General features: G+C 46.7%; 1 protein-coding gene across 3 annotated transcripts in view; it reads left to right on the top strand.

Moving 5' to 3' along the window:
* The window catches only part of PSKH1 (protein serine kinase H1), a 202,034-nt gene extending 187,226 nt beyond the window's left edge, over positions 1-14,808 (top strand). For all 3 annotated transcript variants that reach the window (XM_040328770.1, XM_040328769.1, XM_040328771.1), the window contains one exon: positions 14,155-14,808. In XM_040328770.1, the coding sequence (XP_040184704.1) occupies positions 14,155-14,472 (318 nt within the window). In that variant the 3' untranslated portion in view covers positions 14,473-14,808. The remainder of the gene's footprint in view (positions 1-14,154) is intronic.
* Positions 14,809-17,857: the final 3,049 nt, after the last annotated feature.

Raw genomic sequence — 17,857 nt, forward strand, 5'->3', positions numbered from 1 at the left:
GATTTTCTAGAAAACATGTGAACCAGGGTAGAGCAGTGTCTGTGACTCCGGCTACTTCTTTGAGTCAAGTGAGCAGGGTGTTGTGGTCTACTGTGTCAAAAGCTCCACAGAGGTCCAGCAGCACCAGGAGACACGATTCTCCATCATCTGCTGTTTCAAGGGCGTCATCCTATATTTTGAGAAGAGCCGTTTCTGTCCCGTGGCCTGGGCGGAAGCCTGATTGTAGCGGGTCCAGGAGTTTGTGGGCGTCCAAATGGGGTTGTAGCTGTTGTACTACTGCTTTCTCAATGATCTTGGAGATGGTGTTAAATCTTGTTACCGGTCTGCAATAGTTTGGGTCTTTGGGGTCGAGGTTGGGTTTCTTTAGGAGGGGTTTGATTATGCCTTGCTTGAGGGAATTCGGGACGATATCTTCTTTGAACGATTGGTTTATGAGGTGCATTATGGTGGGTGCCAAGATGTCGGTATATTCTTTCAGGAGTATTGTGAAAATAATATCATTTGGTGATGTGTTGTCGGAGGCTTCTGATGATGTTTTTGGTGGTGTCAATTGTGATTGGGACCAGCGAAAATGTTGTTGATTGTAGAATGTTTGTGTTGATTTTTTCTTCTTGCTTTGTCTGAATGGGGTTGGTTGTTTTTGTTCTGTTTGAATTATTTCCAGAATGTTTTCGATTTTGTCAATAAAAAAATCAGATAGTTCATTGCAGAATTCTTGAGTTTCGTTTGCTGGAGGCTCTAAGCAGGTGGGGTTCATAGTCTGAGCGACTAGTTTGAATAGATCCCGTGGACAGTTTAGGGCTTTTGATATGGTGTTTGAGAAGTGTTCTTTTTTTGCTTTGCAAATTGCTTTGTGGTATTTCTTGGTGAGTGCTTTGTAGTTTGAGAGATTATCCTTTGTTGGGTTTCTTCTCCAGGCTCCTTTCGCTCTTCTGCGTTCTTGCTTCAGTAAAGTAAGAGTGACATTAAACCAGCCCGAGTTGTTTTTGCGGATGAGTGCTCTGCGTTTCGGAGCGACTGTGTCTGCTGTTTGTAGTAATGCTTTGTTGTGGAGTTGGAGTTGAGAGTTTGTTCCGTTGAGAGGTTTTGATTTTGCATTCCTATTTTCTTCAATAGTGTGGTTTTAATGAGTTCAGCATGTAATTTATTTTCTTCTTCTCTCCCGTGCCCCTGGACGAAGTAAGTTATTATGAAACGGACGTAGGGTGGAGCGGCTTACTGACATAACCTCGAGCTCCATACGATTCTCCAGTAGGACGGGTGTCTGTGTTTTGTGTACCGGCCGGCACACCAGACTATAAGGTCTATTTTTGATCTGCACCATTTAGTGTATTACCAAACCTTTTTAATAAATCTTTTGTACATTAAACTAACTATGTGGGGCATCTATTGTTTAGCATATACCGGCTACATCTGCTTTTAATTAATTCATGTCTGCTATTGGAGAGGAGTCACTGCTTGAGAATCGGATTTGTGTTGGCTGTTTTTCTGGAGTGAGATTCCTGATTACTGATCCTCTGTCATGGGGGATCATAGCAAGCTGGTAAGAAGTAATTTCTGCTGATTGGTGAAGGATTCATCACGTTTCTTTGGACACAATATTTACCAACTTATGGACTTCTTGCACTGAGCACTGGTGTTTATTAAAGGGGTTGTAAAGGTAAAAAATGTTTTCCCTAAATAGCTTCCTTTACCTTAGTGCAGTCCTCCTTCACTTACCTCATCCATCGATTTTTCTTTTAAATGTCCTTATTTCGTCTGGGAAATCCTCACTTCCTGTTCTTCTGTCTGTAACTACACACAGTAATGCAAGGCTTTCTCCCTGGTGTGGAGAAAGCCTCTTGAGGGGGAGGGGGCGAGCAGGCGTGTCAGGACACTCTCTACTTTGCAGATAGAGAAAGGAGCTGTGTGTTAGTGGGTGTCCTGACACTCCTGCTCGCCCCCTCAGGGGCTTTCTCCACACCAGGGAGAAAGCCTCGCATTACTGTGTGTAGTTACAGACAGAAGAACAGGAAGTGAGGATTTCTCAGAAGAAATTAGGACATTTAAAAGCAAAATGGAAGGATGAGGTAAGTGAAGGAGGACTGCACTAAGGTAAAGGAAGCTATTTAAGGAAAAAAAGAATGTACCTTTACAACCCCTTTAATTTGGTTCATCGATGATTATTTATGGACGCAATTTTTAGGGAATTTGTATTATTAATACCTGAGCTACACTCATTGGTTCATTATTAATTTTATATCATTTATAACCTGTTTATTCCTCACGGGATTATTCATGTTTGCGTTAAGATATTTAATTCACTTATATCATTGACACGAGTTGATAGTGTAACGGTTACCACCGTTTACGACCTTCCATCAACTACGACAGCTCATCTGACACACAGACAAACCAGCAGGCATCCCATTTCCCAGAATAATGAGACTTGCTCCGTGTTCTCTGGTTTCAAATGTAATACATCTTTAATGGTTCACTCTCAGATTTGATATAGTTTTCAAGGCACAGGAACAATCAAACTCTCCACCCACACCCTGGGAGGGCTTCAATATACTTTCAGATGGCTAATTGCTAAACATTCTAGACATGTCGGCGCCGGCCTATAATTATCATGATCTAATCACTGCACATTCCTTCATTAACAGAACTCAAACAAAACACCATCACACAATGATCTCTTCTTAATCCACATCCCTAGACAGACGTTCTGTCTCCGCATACAGCTTGGCAAGTTCCATTCCACATCTTATATCAATAGAATTCACACAAAGCAGCATCACACAATGAGAGGTCTTTCAGAAGCAGACTCAATTAGCATGTCACTAGCCAGGGCTAATCATAGAAATGAGTCACTATTTACTGGTTGGGTCACAATTAACCAAAAACTTGCAATATCTCAAGATCCTGTAATATGAACTATCAGTGATGTCCTCTGTCCTGTAATTTAGGATATAATTTCTCAGTCACCCTATGGCCCTATCGGACATAAGGTGACCCTAGACATAAGACTCCTTGGTGACGCCGGTACAGGAGTACCCCTCATCCTTACAAAGTCTCTGTTTGTCCCGGGTCATTCCGTTACAGATAGTATTTACTGTATTGTATTACTAGCTTGTTTGGGTAACTCTTTTGCAATATTCCTTAGACTGCGAAGGGTGTCGGCTGAATACTTGATGTTGAGCATGGTGGGAGAAAGCTGCTGCTGATAGGATGATGCGATGATGATACCGATGAAACGACAATGGTGATGATGAGATGATGATGATCCCGGGGATGTGGCTGATGATCAAACTGGTGATGATGATGATGCTGAAAGAAGGTTAACTCAATCAAACCGCCCAATCCCCCCCCCCCCCCCCGTTTGGCCAATTTGCTGCAGCAGGGAGAAAAATTCCTTCCTGATACCTCAAGAGATGATCGGGTGACCCTGGATCAAACTGCCTATGTGTGTTGTGCCCGATGTACTTACCTAGCTGATGATGGAGCTGAGATGAGGCGGGTGAGGATGAATGAGGGGGTGGAAAAAAGGATGTAAGGGGTGTAGATGGTGAGAGCGTTCGGGTGTACCAAGATGTCCTCTACTTACCAGGCCAGATCTCTGGATTGACCTTCAGGCTTGCCAATTGTAGAGGCCCCGGTGAGGGGGTTTACTTGCAGTTAGCCAGTGACAGGCGAGTCCTGTGCTTTGTAACCTGGAGGGTTGGGGGGGAGTCAGGAGAAGGTACTGTGGACCAAGATGGCCGCTGTGGCCAGAGCTAGGCCCGAGCCGCAGTCTCTCCTGACGATCCAGGCGACTATCGGCACAGCTTTGGGAGGTCCGCTGACGGCTGGGGGAGAACAAAGTGGGAGGGGGATGCGGGCCCGCTGGAGAGAGGAATTGGGGAGAAAACAAGGTTGTCAGGATGGCCGGAGCTAAGCCGCAGCCGCGGTCTTCCTGCGGGGACGCCCAGATGGTGGCAGTCGGCGGCTGCGGACGGTGAGCTGGAGGATTTAGGCTGGGGAAGCGCCGGGTCTGGGGGAGCTATAGTCCGTCAGGCAACGGTCTCTGCTGGGGGAGAGAGCGACTGCAGTCGTGGATGTGTCCTGGGAGGCCTGATGGCCAGGGCTCCTATCACACACGTCTGTCCCGCTGGACCGTGTGTGTAACTGAGCAAAAATATCCAGAGTGGGACAATGTGCGGAGCTGAGCCACACTGCACACGTGGAATGTTTGCTTCATGGTACAGGAGATGGTCAGAGACTGCAGGCATGGTACAGGAGATCAATGCAGCCTCACCAGTGTCCATCAAATGCAGCCTGCCTGTGCCCAGCAGCCTCACCAGTGGCCGTCATATGCAGCCTGCCTGTGCCTCACCAGTGGCCGTCATATGCAGCCTGCCTGTTATATACAGCCTGCATGTGCCTCACCAGTGCCCGTCATATGCAGCCTGCATGTGCCTCACCAGTGCCCATCATATGCAGCCTGCCTGTGCCTCACCAGTGCCTGTCATATGCAGCCTGCCAGTGCCCAGCAGCCTACCAATGCCCATCATATGCAGCCTGCTTGTGCCCAGCAGCCTCACCAGTGGCCGTCATATGCAGCCTGCCTGTGCCTTACCAGTGCCTGTCATATACAGCCTGCATGTGCCTCACCAGTGCCCGTCATATGCAGCCTGCATGTGCCTCACCAGTGCCCGTCATATGCAGCCTGCATGTGCCTCACCAGTGCCCGTCATATGCAGCCTGCATGTGCCTCACCAGTGCCCGTCATATGCAGCCTGCCTGTGCTTCACCAGTTCCTGTCATATGCAACCTGCCAGTGCCCAGCAGCCTACCAGTGCCCATCATATGCAGCCTGCTTGTGCCCAGCAGCTTCACCAGTTCCCATCATTTGCAGCCTGCCTGTGCCTCACCAGTGCCCAGCAGCCTACCAGTGCCCATCATATGCAGCCTGCTTGTGCCCAGCAGCTTCACCAGTGCCCATCATTTGCATTCCTGCCTGTGCCTCACCAGTGCCCAGCAGCCTACCAGTGCCCGTCAAATGCAGCCTGCCTGTGCCCGTTATGCAGCCTGCCAGTGCCCATCATATGCAGCCTGCTTGTGCCCCGCAGCTTTACCAGTGCCCTTCATTTGCAGCATGCCTGTGCCTCACCAGTGCCCAGCAGCCTACCAGTGCCCAGCATATGCAGCCTGCCTGTGCCCATCATTTGCAGCCTGCCCCCCCTTCCAGGTTCCAAAATCCCTGTGGACTCATTGGTCCAGAGTTGCTCAAAGCCTGATTGGCTGCACCTGAAGGCTAAATATTCATTGGTTCCGAGTTCCCTCAGATCCTTATTGGTTGAATCTCAAGCCCTTTTGCCTAGCATGCCCAAATCTAAAAACCTTGGTGCCTTTAAGTCTATGGTGTGTTAAGCAATCCCTGTTAATGCTTAGTTCAACCATTTTCCACATTAGCATTCACAGGACCCCTGGCGAGTGGTTCCGCAAATTCTGGCCAGGCTTTTGCAAAAGGACAATTTGGCTAAACTAATTAAAAGCTGAAACCATTCATGGGTTCCCACAAGACAGGAGAAGATAAGGAAGTCTTTTAATATAAGAGTGGCCCGTAGTTCATCATATCAGAAAATATATATTCCTGTCAAATCATATACCGATATACCCATACACCTACATATACACACATTTGTAGTCAGAGTCTTCACTGAGGAATGCGACACCCTAACTACCAAGGCCTGAGTTGTGCCTTAGCCTCGCTGGTCAGTATGCCTATAAGTGGGCAAAAAGACCTGGAAGTAGTTGTGATAAGAAAGTAGAAGGGCATGAACCATCTGTCTGGTAGAGTGACGCACGCCAGGATGGTCTCAAAGAACAGCTCCAGTAAGCAGAAACCCGGTCCTAAGAACTGATGATTAGAAGGAACCCCATCCGTTGGCACTTGCGAAACTGCCTAGAAACCAAACGACTGCCCCGTGACTAATAGATTAGGCCTTCTTCCAGAATGCACAGACATTGGAACAACTGCTTGTGGCGAGAGGATACGTGGGGGAATGAAACAAGGGCTGACCTGAAGAGCTCTGTAAAACAATGCAAAGGTTGAATACCATCCAATAGGACGCAAGACAAGTAGCCCTGTAAAACACCCACAACCCCTGGCCTAACTGTCCATACCTGGTAAGGGGACGTGAGAGGGAGAGATGCCAAAAATGGACAAACTGATAGGAGGGAAGGGGTATGAGAGCCGGATACCCGAAAGATGAGTTGCTGATGTTGACGGATGAAGCCAACCCGCTGTAGTGCTATGCAACAATAAACAGATAGAACCAGACATGCATGACACAACCTACCCGAGTGTCCGTGACCCCCCTAGGACAGGCTGGGAATTGGAAAAAAGAAGCCTAGATTGACGCACCTGCCCAGAAGATCCGGCAACCTATGAACAAGAGAACAGCACCAAAAGATATCGGCCCAGACCCCTACCATTGTGGGCCGACACAGGGACATTGGTATCGAGTAAGGACTGCGTGGACCCGAGTTTAACCCGGCAGTGAAACTGAGACTAATGCGGCTAACCGTCCCTGGCAGCGGGCAGGACTGATGAAGCTAACGGTGAACCGCTTGGATGGCCAAAGCCCCCCCCCCAACTGTGGGCAGCGAAGAAGCGACGACTCCATGGATGAGAACCCTGATAAAATTATCCTTGCAGAAAAGGCCAGAACATGCTCCATGCTGGTATGTGGAGTAGCTGGGATGGAATTGGACACAAACTAAAACGTACCGCCTACCCTGCTGTGGCCGGAAAAGGAAACCCATTGTTGACTTACTGCTCTGCTGAGCCAAGTATGGACCAACCCCTGTGCGACGGAGTACTACCATGCTCTGATCTGAACCCCCACATGGAATAGCCGGGATGTACCAGAATGTGCTGCCCCGAAATGTGCGGCACGCCCAACCCTAGGAAAACAGGAAGAAAAAGACAGACAACCAAACATGAGACACCCCCCCCCCTCTGTACCTGCCTGGGCCAAAGACGTGAGCAGAAATGACCAGACCTCAGCACGTGAACGAACCTGACGACAGATTCCACCCAAGTGTATGAAGTAAGTGAACCCGAGTAACCTGCCGCGCAGAGACAGGTAATTAAAAACGAAACACTCAGGGCCGATGTACCCACAGACCGTGGTGGGTAGATGTATAGGCATAACAATGAACGTGCACGTATGATGTATGGTATACAGGCGAGAAGATTGTGGTCAACAATCATTAAAAAAACGTAAACCCCAGCCCGTATGGATCTGTTGACATGACAGATCCTGCGATGCGCACCCTGGTTGACTATACCCGGAATGCAAGAACCTGAAGGAAAGGTATGACTAGACAAAAAAAACAAAAGAAGCTACAAGGCTATACGTGTGCGCCGTGACTGTATAGCACCAACAGCTACGACCGAAACACGCTGGAGTAGAACACACTACGACATAAAACCTCACCACGAATGGATCTGTAGACGTGACAGATCCCGAGATGTGAGCCCTAGCCAACTGGACCAGGAAAGCAAAACCTATGAAATATGATGAGACATGGAAACAAACGAAGATGCTACCGGTATGAGCTGAACCTGCGTGACACTGACGTACTGACAGAAACACGCCATGACAGAACACGCCATGACAGAAACACGCCAAAGACTGAGCTGCTGCGACAGAAATACTAACGACAGAGCAGCGATAGCAAAAAACGCGCTACGACAGAAACATGACACTGACCGAAACATGACGCTGACAGAACCGCTATGACAGAACACGCTATGACAGGAAACATGATACTGGCATAATCGTTACGACAAAAAACACACACTGCTGACAGAACCGCTATGACAGAAACATACTACTGACAGAACCGCTATGACAGAAACATACTACTGACAGAACCGCTATGAAAGAAACATACTGCTGACAGAACCCCTATGACAGAAACATACTACTGACCGAACCGCTATGACAGAAACATACTACTGACAGAACCGCTATGACAGAAACATACTGTAACAGACCTATGTATTCTGCCTGGACATTTATAATCTTCATGCAGGGAGGACTACAAGGAACTGCATGGCTTGTCACAATTGGATGTACCACATTGTATTCTGAGCTCAAAGGGTTAATTGGACAAGGGTCTCTTTCACTGCTGAATGCTAATGTTCCCTTTGCATAGCTAATGAACTCTCTTTTGTGTAGGTAACAGCCTCCTGTAAGGTGTATGCTGATGGGGATTATGTGTGAGTGATAATTGTTTTAAAGGTTAATTGAATTCTATTGTCTGATCAAGCTAAGTTTAGGAGCCAAAACGTCTAGCGACTGATTGGCTCAAGGGAATGTCATTATTTCAAAGTATGTGTATTGAAGCCCCCCCTGGGTGGGGGGGGGAGTGTCATTTGTTTCTGTACAGTTTGTAACCAGATATAAGGAGGTAAAATGTGGCATTAAAAGTCAGTCTGCCTGACTCTGCAAATGTAGCCCGTCTCGTTTCTTGGAAGGGCGTTCGATGGGATATACCGGCGGTACCTGCATATCGCAGCTTGCCAGGGAAAAGGACTTCTCCAACGGCTGAGACCCTCTCACTATCTGGGTAGCCGTTACACATACTACTGACAGAACCGCTATGCCAAGAACAATGTGAGGCAAGAACATGCAATGACACCCCACCAACCGCCCTCCCCCTGCTGACTGCACCCCCTCCCCTTGAACCGTGACCCAGAGGAGCCTGACTATCACGCAAGACTCTGCCCCCCCGGCTCACGGGGCCATGCCAGGCCACATCCGGCCCAAACATGTGCTCCCTGGAGTTCCTTGGGAACCTGGTGACAGGATCAACCTGGACCAAGGGTGTCCCCTTACTCCATGCCCCAGGAAGGATGAACGGCTGAGAGACGCCGGCGATAGCATGGGAGGAGAAAGTGGATGGATGAACGGGCTGCCCCCCTATGATGTCTGGCGTGCGCACCGGGAGCAGCAGCCCCCCTGTGAAAACTACGAGCCACCCCTCACGGCTTCCTGCAAAGGCACAGCAGTATGTGGATGGGCGGTTGGCAGGGAGCAGGGATCAGCCGATGCGTACCTGTCCTATCTGGAGACTAAGCAAACGGGGGGCGGGAGAAACAGGCGGGCGGTCTCCATGGAGCCATGCACCACGTGGACGTCACTGTGAGTGCCCGGAGGAGTAGGAGGGAGAACGGACGCCCCCCCTCTCAGTGTATGCCCGAAGGAGCGGGAGGGTGGACGGAGGGGTCCCCCACACAGTGGGAGCCCAGGAGGAGAAGCGGGCGGCCCCCACGATGCTGGCAAGTGCCTGGCTGAATGGGTATACAGTCCCCCTCGATCGTCCACCCCAGCCAACCCGCACTGTGGAAAGCCGCCAAAGTCGGGAGAAGTTAGAAAGGATCCATGGAGGAGTGGGTGGTCATGCACCCCCCCCACGAGCATCAGGAGAACGGGGGTGGGCGGCACTCAGCTGACGGAGGAGGATGGGGTACAGACCGTCCGGCCTGCTGGGGATCCTGAGGAGAGCAAAACCTGTCCACCTCTGTACCCCCGCATTCACCTCTGTACCCCCCTCCCATCAACTTCTGTACCCCCATCCACATTTACCTCTGTACCCCCTGTCCACCTCTGTACCCCCACACCCACATTTACCTCTGTACCCCCTCCCGTCCACCTCTGTACCCCCCATCTACCTTTGTACCCTCATTCACGTTCACCTCTGTACCCCCAATTCTCTTTGAATTTCTCCACGGTTCTTTCTCACCTGATGACAGAACTTATTCATCACGACGGACCCGGCGGTGCATCACAGTGCAGTCTCCGGGCTATCAGATCCAGCACACAGCCACAACACTTCACTCGTCTGTCAGGCGGGGAGGGAGGAACACAGAGCACTGCTCTGCTTCATTGCCTGTCTCCGGTCCACGGCTTCTGACAGAGGGAGAAGCAGGACGAGCGGGCTCAAGCATATGAAACCTGCAGCTGTCCTGCTCTCCTGTTATAATGTGGCCACTGCTTGGGAGAGCGGGGGGGGATCAGCTGCTCTCGCTACCCTGGGAAAACTGCGTTAAAGACGGCCCTGACTGCGTGCCCCCCCTTCCTCCAGTAAATGGTCCCACCCAGGGCATCTGACCCTTCTGCCCACCCCTTGTATCGGCCATGGTTGGCTCCATTATGCAATTACATTAATTGATGCTTATATTCAGATTTTTTTATAGGTTAGGAATATACTGGGACTTCTGAGGTGATAACTTGAGATCTTTGGTTCCAACCTCCGTGTCTTTGTGTGACGCAGAAAAGGTGAACAGATGGACTCTACATGCCTGGTTCCCACCATGAAGCATGGAGGAGGAGGAGGTGTGATGGTGTGGGGGTGCTTTGCTGGTGACACTGTTGACACTGACACTGTTGGAGATTTATTCAAAATTGAAGGCACACTGAACCAGCATGGCTACCACAGCATCTTGCAGTGGCATGCTATTCCATCCGGTTTGCGTTTAGTTGGACCATCATTTATTTTTCAACAGGACAATGACCCCAAACACACCTCCAGGCTGTGTAAGGGCTATTTGACCAAGAAGGAGAGTGATGGGGTGCTGCGCCAGGTGACTACCTCTTGAAGTTCATCAAGAGAATGCCAAGAGTGTGCAAAGCAGTAATCAAAGCAAAAGATGGCTACTTTGAAGAACCTAGAATATGAAATATATTTTCAGTTGTTTCACACTTTTTTGTTATGTATAATTCCACATGTGTTAATTCATAGTTTTGATGCCTTCAGTGTGAATCTACAATTTCCATAGTCATGAAAATAAAGAAAACTCTTTGAATGAGAAGGTGTGTCCAAACTTTTGGTTTGTACTGTGTGTGTGTGTGTGTATGTGTATATATATATATATATATATATATATATATATATATATATATATATATATATATATATATATATATATTTAAAAAAGTGTATGAGGAATACATCTATGTATCGCCTCAGAAGTCCAAGTATATTCCTAATCAAGAAAGTTACAGCACAGCTTACAGTTACAGTTTAAAGCACAGCATAGTACAGTACAAGGTGGAAGGCAGAGAAGGTCAGGACTCCCATGTGTAGAAGATGCAGTCTGACGTCTCTTATCTGAGATCTTTCTGCCCCAATGAGAGCTGCTGTATATGGTGGGCAGGAAGCAGTAATCGGGACTGCAGTGTACTGATCTCTTCCTGCTCCGCCCACCTGTAGTGGAGCTCTTACTGTGACTCAGCCAGCCACACTAACAGGAGCTCAAAAAGGGGCATGACTGCTGCTTCAAAGAGGAGTTCAGCAATCAGGAAGGACACGTCCTCCACTCTCTTTTGATGCAAGCTGGAGCGGCAACATGGGAGCATAGGAATACTCTTCCGCCTGCTAACAACCCACCCCCTCCCACACTCCGCCCACCCCTTGTACCTGCCCTGATAGAGGGTATTGCGGGTGCATCGGTGGCTCTCCTCTCTCTCTGGTCCCTCGATCCTACTGTGAGGAATGGTTCCCCTGGCAGAACGAGTTTCAGGGCTGCTAAACCGAGGGCAAGCCGTCCCTCATCTCTGCACTGGCACCAGCAGCTGATAGGATCTCTTCTGGAGCTACGGCAGGGCTGGATTACACATGTCCGCCCTCTAGAGCAATATCTACCAGACATTAGAAATATGCCTCACATTCAGGTTAACAGTGTTGTACCCATGTTTTAGTGCCTAGGGCGCGTGTTGTGCACCCCACGTATTGTAGATTGCAAGCAACACAATGAATTAGGTACACTACATATTGGGTTCCACAGTTTATGTATTGTTTGATATCAAAACTTTCACCTGTGTTTCTTGAACTAAACGTTTTAGTAGATAAGTTCATATGACAATATCTGCATGTTTTTATATTGCATGGAAAACTCCCAGGATAGGAAAGCCAAGTAGGTTGGTATTTCTTAACTGATGTAAATAAGCTAGGAGAGAGAGGGGAACCCAAGGTTGGAGCCTTCCTATTTGAAAAACGACAGCCTTACTCCAACACCTCTCTTCTTTACTTTATCATGATTCAGCCCTTTTTGTATAAATGGGACCGGATACCCTCTTTGAGTGAGCTGTGTGATAATATTATTGCATTATTTAGTCCCTACGGACTAGAATAGATGAACACTACTGTGATACTGTTAACTTGAATGCGTGGCATGTTTCTAATGTCTTGCGTCATTTTAGGGATTGTCATGCAGTGGACTTGTCCTGTTTCAGGTTTACAGGCATTGAAAGATTCGCTTCCATGCCCAGGGGTGGGGACAAAAGTAGGCAACTTTTGAACAGAGAGACATGGTGGATATTTAGAGGGCCAAGGTCCCTCAGGGGTTGAATCTCAGATGGGACCTGTTGCCTTTCTCCCCTGGACATGTTATTTTATTGGCTCATTATTATCGTTTTTCAGTATTTTCGATTCATTTTATTGATTATTTTCATTGTTTTGTTCTTGGGCTTGCTTTTTTGAATTGTCTCACCCCTTTGAATTGTTGCATTCTAACATCTATTAATGAGTTAAAGTGGCTGTAACCCTAAAAAAGCAAAACAAGATCCTGTTCATTAAAGGCTCGCTGTATAGCACAGTGCTTGTACTATGTACTTGTATTATGTTTTTTTTCCTGGTTGATCCTGCTAGTTCCTGTGTCCCCCTGCCTCTCTGTTGACCATGGTAATCATAGACATTGAGCAGGGATAAGCCGGTTCGCAGCAGAACATGCAAACAGGCAAAACATTTGTTCGAACATGCAAAAACCGTTAAAAAGTGTTTGGGGACCTGGGTCCTGCCCCAGAAAACATGTATCAATGCAAAAAAAAGTTTTAAAAACTGCATTTATTTTGGGAGCAGTAATTTTAATAATGCTTAAAGTGAAACAATAAAAGTGAAATATTCCTTTAAATTTTGTACGAATTTCGTTTAGGGGGGGGGGTGTCCATAGTATGCCTGTAAAGTAGTGCATGTTTCCCGTGTTTATAACAGTCCCTGCAGAAAATGAAATTTCTAACGAAAAAAAAAGTAATTTAAAACTACTCGGGGCTATAATGAATTGTCGGGTCCCAGCAATACAGATAAGTTATTGAAAAAAACAAACCAAAATAAAAACAAATGCGTGGGGGTCCCGGGGTTGGTTCAGGGTTCCCCTTAATATTCATACAAGACCCAAAGGGCCTGGTAATGGACTGGGGGGGAACCCATGTCTTTTTTTTTTTTTTCAATTACTTTTATCTGTAATGATGGGGCCCGACAATTCATTATAGCCACGAGTAGTTTTAAAAATGTAATTTTGTGAAGGAACTTTTCTAAGCACGGGAAACATGCGCTACTTTACAGGCATACTATAGACACCCCAAGGTACGAAATTTAAAGCAATATTTCACTTTTGTTGTTTCACTTTAAAGCGGGTGAACACCCCAAATTGTTCGCTATTCGGTGAACGGGTGAACATGCAATGTTCAAGTCAAACTCATGTTCGACCCGAACATAAAGCTCATCCCTACTGCTGAGCCCTGATTACTGTGGTCAGTTTACGCGTCTCTCTCTCTCTCCCCTCTTCCCCTCCCTCCCTGTCATTGTGAGAGCGGCTCTCCTGCCCACCCCTCCATAATGCATAATGCAGCCAATTTACAAGTATCCCTTCCAGGCATGCTGCCATTCACTACAGTGGATTTGTTTTAAAAAAAAATCTAAAGGCTAAATCTCTTTTGTCACACCAGCTGTGCGGTCATGTGATCCCTTTGTGCTGGCCTGCCCCGATCAATGGAGAGAAGCAGGCGGGGGCAAGATCTCCCAGTGACATCAGCTGGCCAACACAGGGGAATCTCGGCCCCTCCCGAGAACCGGAGGTTTTACATGTAAAGTCACAAAAGATCTGTGTCCTGTATTGTACTCCGATAGATGTATTTTAATAGTAAGTTAAAAATCTGATTTTATTTTTGCACTGTTGACATTTATTCAGTTCTATTTTTCAGTACAGTACTTGGAAAACAATATACAGTATATCAAAATATTCATAATAATTCCACGGTCTGATATAATGTTTATTTAACATTTAAGAGAAATGTTGTTTATATTTTAATTGTTTTTTTATATGTTTTAAATCTGTAGCCTTGGCCAAGTGTTTCAAATCTGGCAAAGGACTTCATTGACCGTCTGCTGATGGTGGAGCCTAGTGAAAGAATGACAGCATCTCAAGCTCTTAAACACCCTTGGATTGTAAGCATGGCTGCATCTTCATCCATGAAAAATCTTCACAGGTCTATTTCACAGAATTTGCTCAAGAGAGCTTCATCCCGATGTCAGAGCACCAAGTCAGCACAGTCTGTTCGTTCCAGTCGCTCCAACAAGTCAACAAAATCACGAAGAGTAAGAGAACGAGAACTTCGGGAACTCAATTTGCGTTACCAGCAACAATACTATGGATAACATTGTTCAAAAAAATGTTTTATTTTTTTTTATTGTCAATGACTTTTGCCTTTTAATGGAAATGGTGTTATTTGGTTATTTTATTGCATCCCTTTTATGAAATACGCATTCTTTGTTTATTAAGATAATGATTATATGAAATCATTTTAGGGGTTGTAAGGGGCAAGGAGGTATTTCTTCAATGTATTTTTTTATCTATCTGTTTGGTTGAGCCTTTTCTCCTCCTTATGCCACAAATACTGTTTGTGCATTTGTTGTCATTGAGTAATGTTCTTGGGTTAAATTACACTTGCTTCGACTTCAACATACATTAAAGCGCTTACCGCGTTAAAGTTTTTTTATGTGTTTTTGATGCTTCTGTGATGCTTCGGTGGTGCTTCGATGATATGTCAGTGATGCTTGACAGATGCCATTTGTGTGTGTTGATATCTCATACCTGCAATACTTTCAAAGTAAAGCTAAAGCTGACTAAAAGCCTCTCAAAAGCTGTAGGTGCTTCAAGAAAACGTTGTCATAAACATCTATGGAGGCTTTGAAGATGCTTTGAAGCACCGCTGAAGCAACATGGGGTATAATTTTTGAAGCAAACAAAACATTCACAGGACTGTGAGCTAACCATTTTATTTAGTGACAGGTGCTTTGATTGGCATTCAGAGTGCTTTAAAAAAGCATGTTCAGTGCCATGTTTTGAAGCAAGTGTTAATGAGCCCTAACTGAAATGTTAAAAAAAAAAAATTATTCTACAGATCAGAGAATTGTGTACAAAACCTGGACCTTTTAAATAATTTTAAACCTCTGTTCTTCACAAACCCCCTAATTTATTTTTTTACTTTTAAAAGTGATGAAAGAGCTTGGGAACAACCCAGCCAAATGCTGTAGCCCTTTTACACCCAAGCAAGATATACACTGAGAGCAGGGCTGTGGAGTCGGAGTCGAGGAGTCGGGGGAAATTTTGGGTACCTGGAGTCGGAGTCGGCAAACAATGCACCGACTCCGACTCCGACTTCTCTACTGTAAGAATAAAGACCAATGCATGCAGTGCCTCACGTAACCGCAAAACAAACACGTTAAGTGACCGTGAAGAAGCATGCTTTTCATGTGCTTCACTATATGGCACGCAACGCACAATTAGGAGCTGCAATACTTATACTTTCCATAGTGTTGTGTTCTGCTTTTACAGGGAACGCATGTTAGAGAACCAGTAAGTGTCCAAATAAAAAAATTCCAACAAGAGTTTTATAAAGCACTAAAAGAAGTTGAAAAGTATGATCGCTCATCAAAACTTACTGTTGAAGAAGCCATCCTTGTTTATCCAGAGATCGTTAGTGATGTGGCCAGAATAGTTACTGCAATGCCACCCACCCAAGTCAGTGTCGAAAGATTATTTTCAGCCCTAAAAATAATAAAGTCTGACTTAAGAGCCTCTATGAAAGAGGATCTGGCAGAGGCAATTCTCTTCCTTAGAACTCTACATTGAATTGATTTGCATTTGCTAAGCCTATAACTACATTTCAAGATTAATATAAACCATTCCTAGGTTTTACAGATTTTGTTTTTGGTTCATTATAGATAAGCTTTGTTTTTGTTCTAAAACAACCAAATAATGTGGTTTGTATTTTTGAACTGGTAAAGATCCTGTTTCTGATGTTTCTGCCTGCTGCTACTATCCAGCCACTTGATTGTTTTCATTGTGTTTGTCTTTTGCTTAAAGCGGATGTGCCATGGGGAAAAAATATTAAAAGCCAGCAGCTACAAATACTGCAGCTGCTGACTTTTAATATTAGGACACTTACCTGTCCTGGAGTCCAGCGCTGATCGCAGCAGAGCACGAGCGATCGCTCGTCTCTCTGCTGCTCCCCCCGCCATCCACGCTGAGGGAACCAGGAAGTGAAGCGCTGCGGCTTCACTGCCCGGTTCCCTACGGCGCATGCACGAGTCGCGCTGCGCCCGCCGATTGGCTCACACGCTGTGTGCTGGGAGCCGAGTGTTCCCAGCACACAACGGGCGACAGACGGGAAGTCAGAAAAACCCGTCTTTCGCCCGTAGCGTGTGGCCGGAAGTGGGTGCAAATACCTGTCTTTAGACAGGTATCTGCACCCCCCTCCCCCCGAAAGGTGTCAAATGTGACACCGGAGGGGGGGCGGGTTCCGATCAGCGGGACTCCACTTTAGGGTGGAGAACCGCTTTAAACTGTGCAATACAGTAGACTGTTGGCTTCCCAGCCAGTAGTCCTGTGGTAGGTTGCAGTCGGAGTCGGAAGTACATAAAACTGAGGAGTCGGAGTCGGAACATTTATCTACCGACTCCACAGCCCTGACTGAGAGTACAGTATAGGTAGCGGTTACTTGCCAGGAATGAAAAATGGTAGCTTGCCTTTGCTGACTATGATTTTTAAAAGTTTATGCCTTGGCTGTATTTGTCCCAGCTCCATTTTAAAACGGCTCTGGTAGGTCTTTGCTGTTATAAGTGCTGGCTACTGGCTGTCGGCAATACATGTGGCCCAGCACTAAGCCCAAGAGTTGAACTGATCTTGTAGCAGAACACTGCAAACATAATGCCTGACAAGTGACATGAAATCATATGTGACATCACAGCACGTCTTGTCTTTCCATTGGCTAGTTCCAGACCGATAACAGCCATAAATAAGTCACTATTGCCAGTGATTATTGCAGGACTACATGGAAATGCTGAAGTAAGTAGTAAGGGCCAGATTCACAAAAGGGATACGACGGCGTATCTCTGTTTCTATCTATGCGACTGATTCATAGAATCAGTTACGCATAGATATCCATAAGATCCGACAGGTGTAATTGTTTTACACTGTGGGATCTTAGGATGCAGTACCGCGGCCGCCGCTGGGGGGAGTTCGCGTCGTAAACCAGCGTCGGGTATGCAAATTAGGAGTTACGGCGATCCACGACGGATTTTCGCGTTCGCTACGTCGCCGCTAGTCTAGTTTCCCGTCGCAAAGTTAGTCGTCGTTTTGGGTGCCCTAGCTTTAGTCAGCAATCGTATTGCTGTCTAAAGTATGGGCGTCGTTCCCGCGTCGAAATTTAAAATTTAACGTCGTTTGCGTAACAAGTCCGGGAATACGGAAGTACGCTACGCGCGTCGCCGTTCGAAAAAATGACGTCACGGCACGCAAAGCACGACGGGAATTGCAAAACGGAGCATGCACAGTAGGTCTGGCGCAGGAGCGCGCCTAATTTAAATGGCACACGCCCATTTGAATTGGCCCGCCTTGCGCCGGAGGCTGCCAGCGTAGTTTTCATCGCAAGTGCTTTGTGAATCAGGCACTTGCTATGAAAACTTGCGGCGGTGTAACGTATCTACGATACGTTACGCCGCCGCTCACCTACATGAATCTGGCTCTAAGTTTCTACTG

The sequence above is a fragment of the Rana temporaria genome, chromosome 11, assembly GCF_905171775.1.
Source record: "Rana temporaria chromosome 11, aRanTem1.1, whole genome shotgun sequence".
In the NCBI taxonomy this organism is placed as follows: domain Eukaryota; kingdom Metazoa; phylum Chordata; class Amphibia; order Anura; family Ranidae; genus Rana; species Rana temporaria.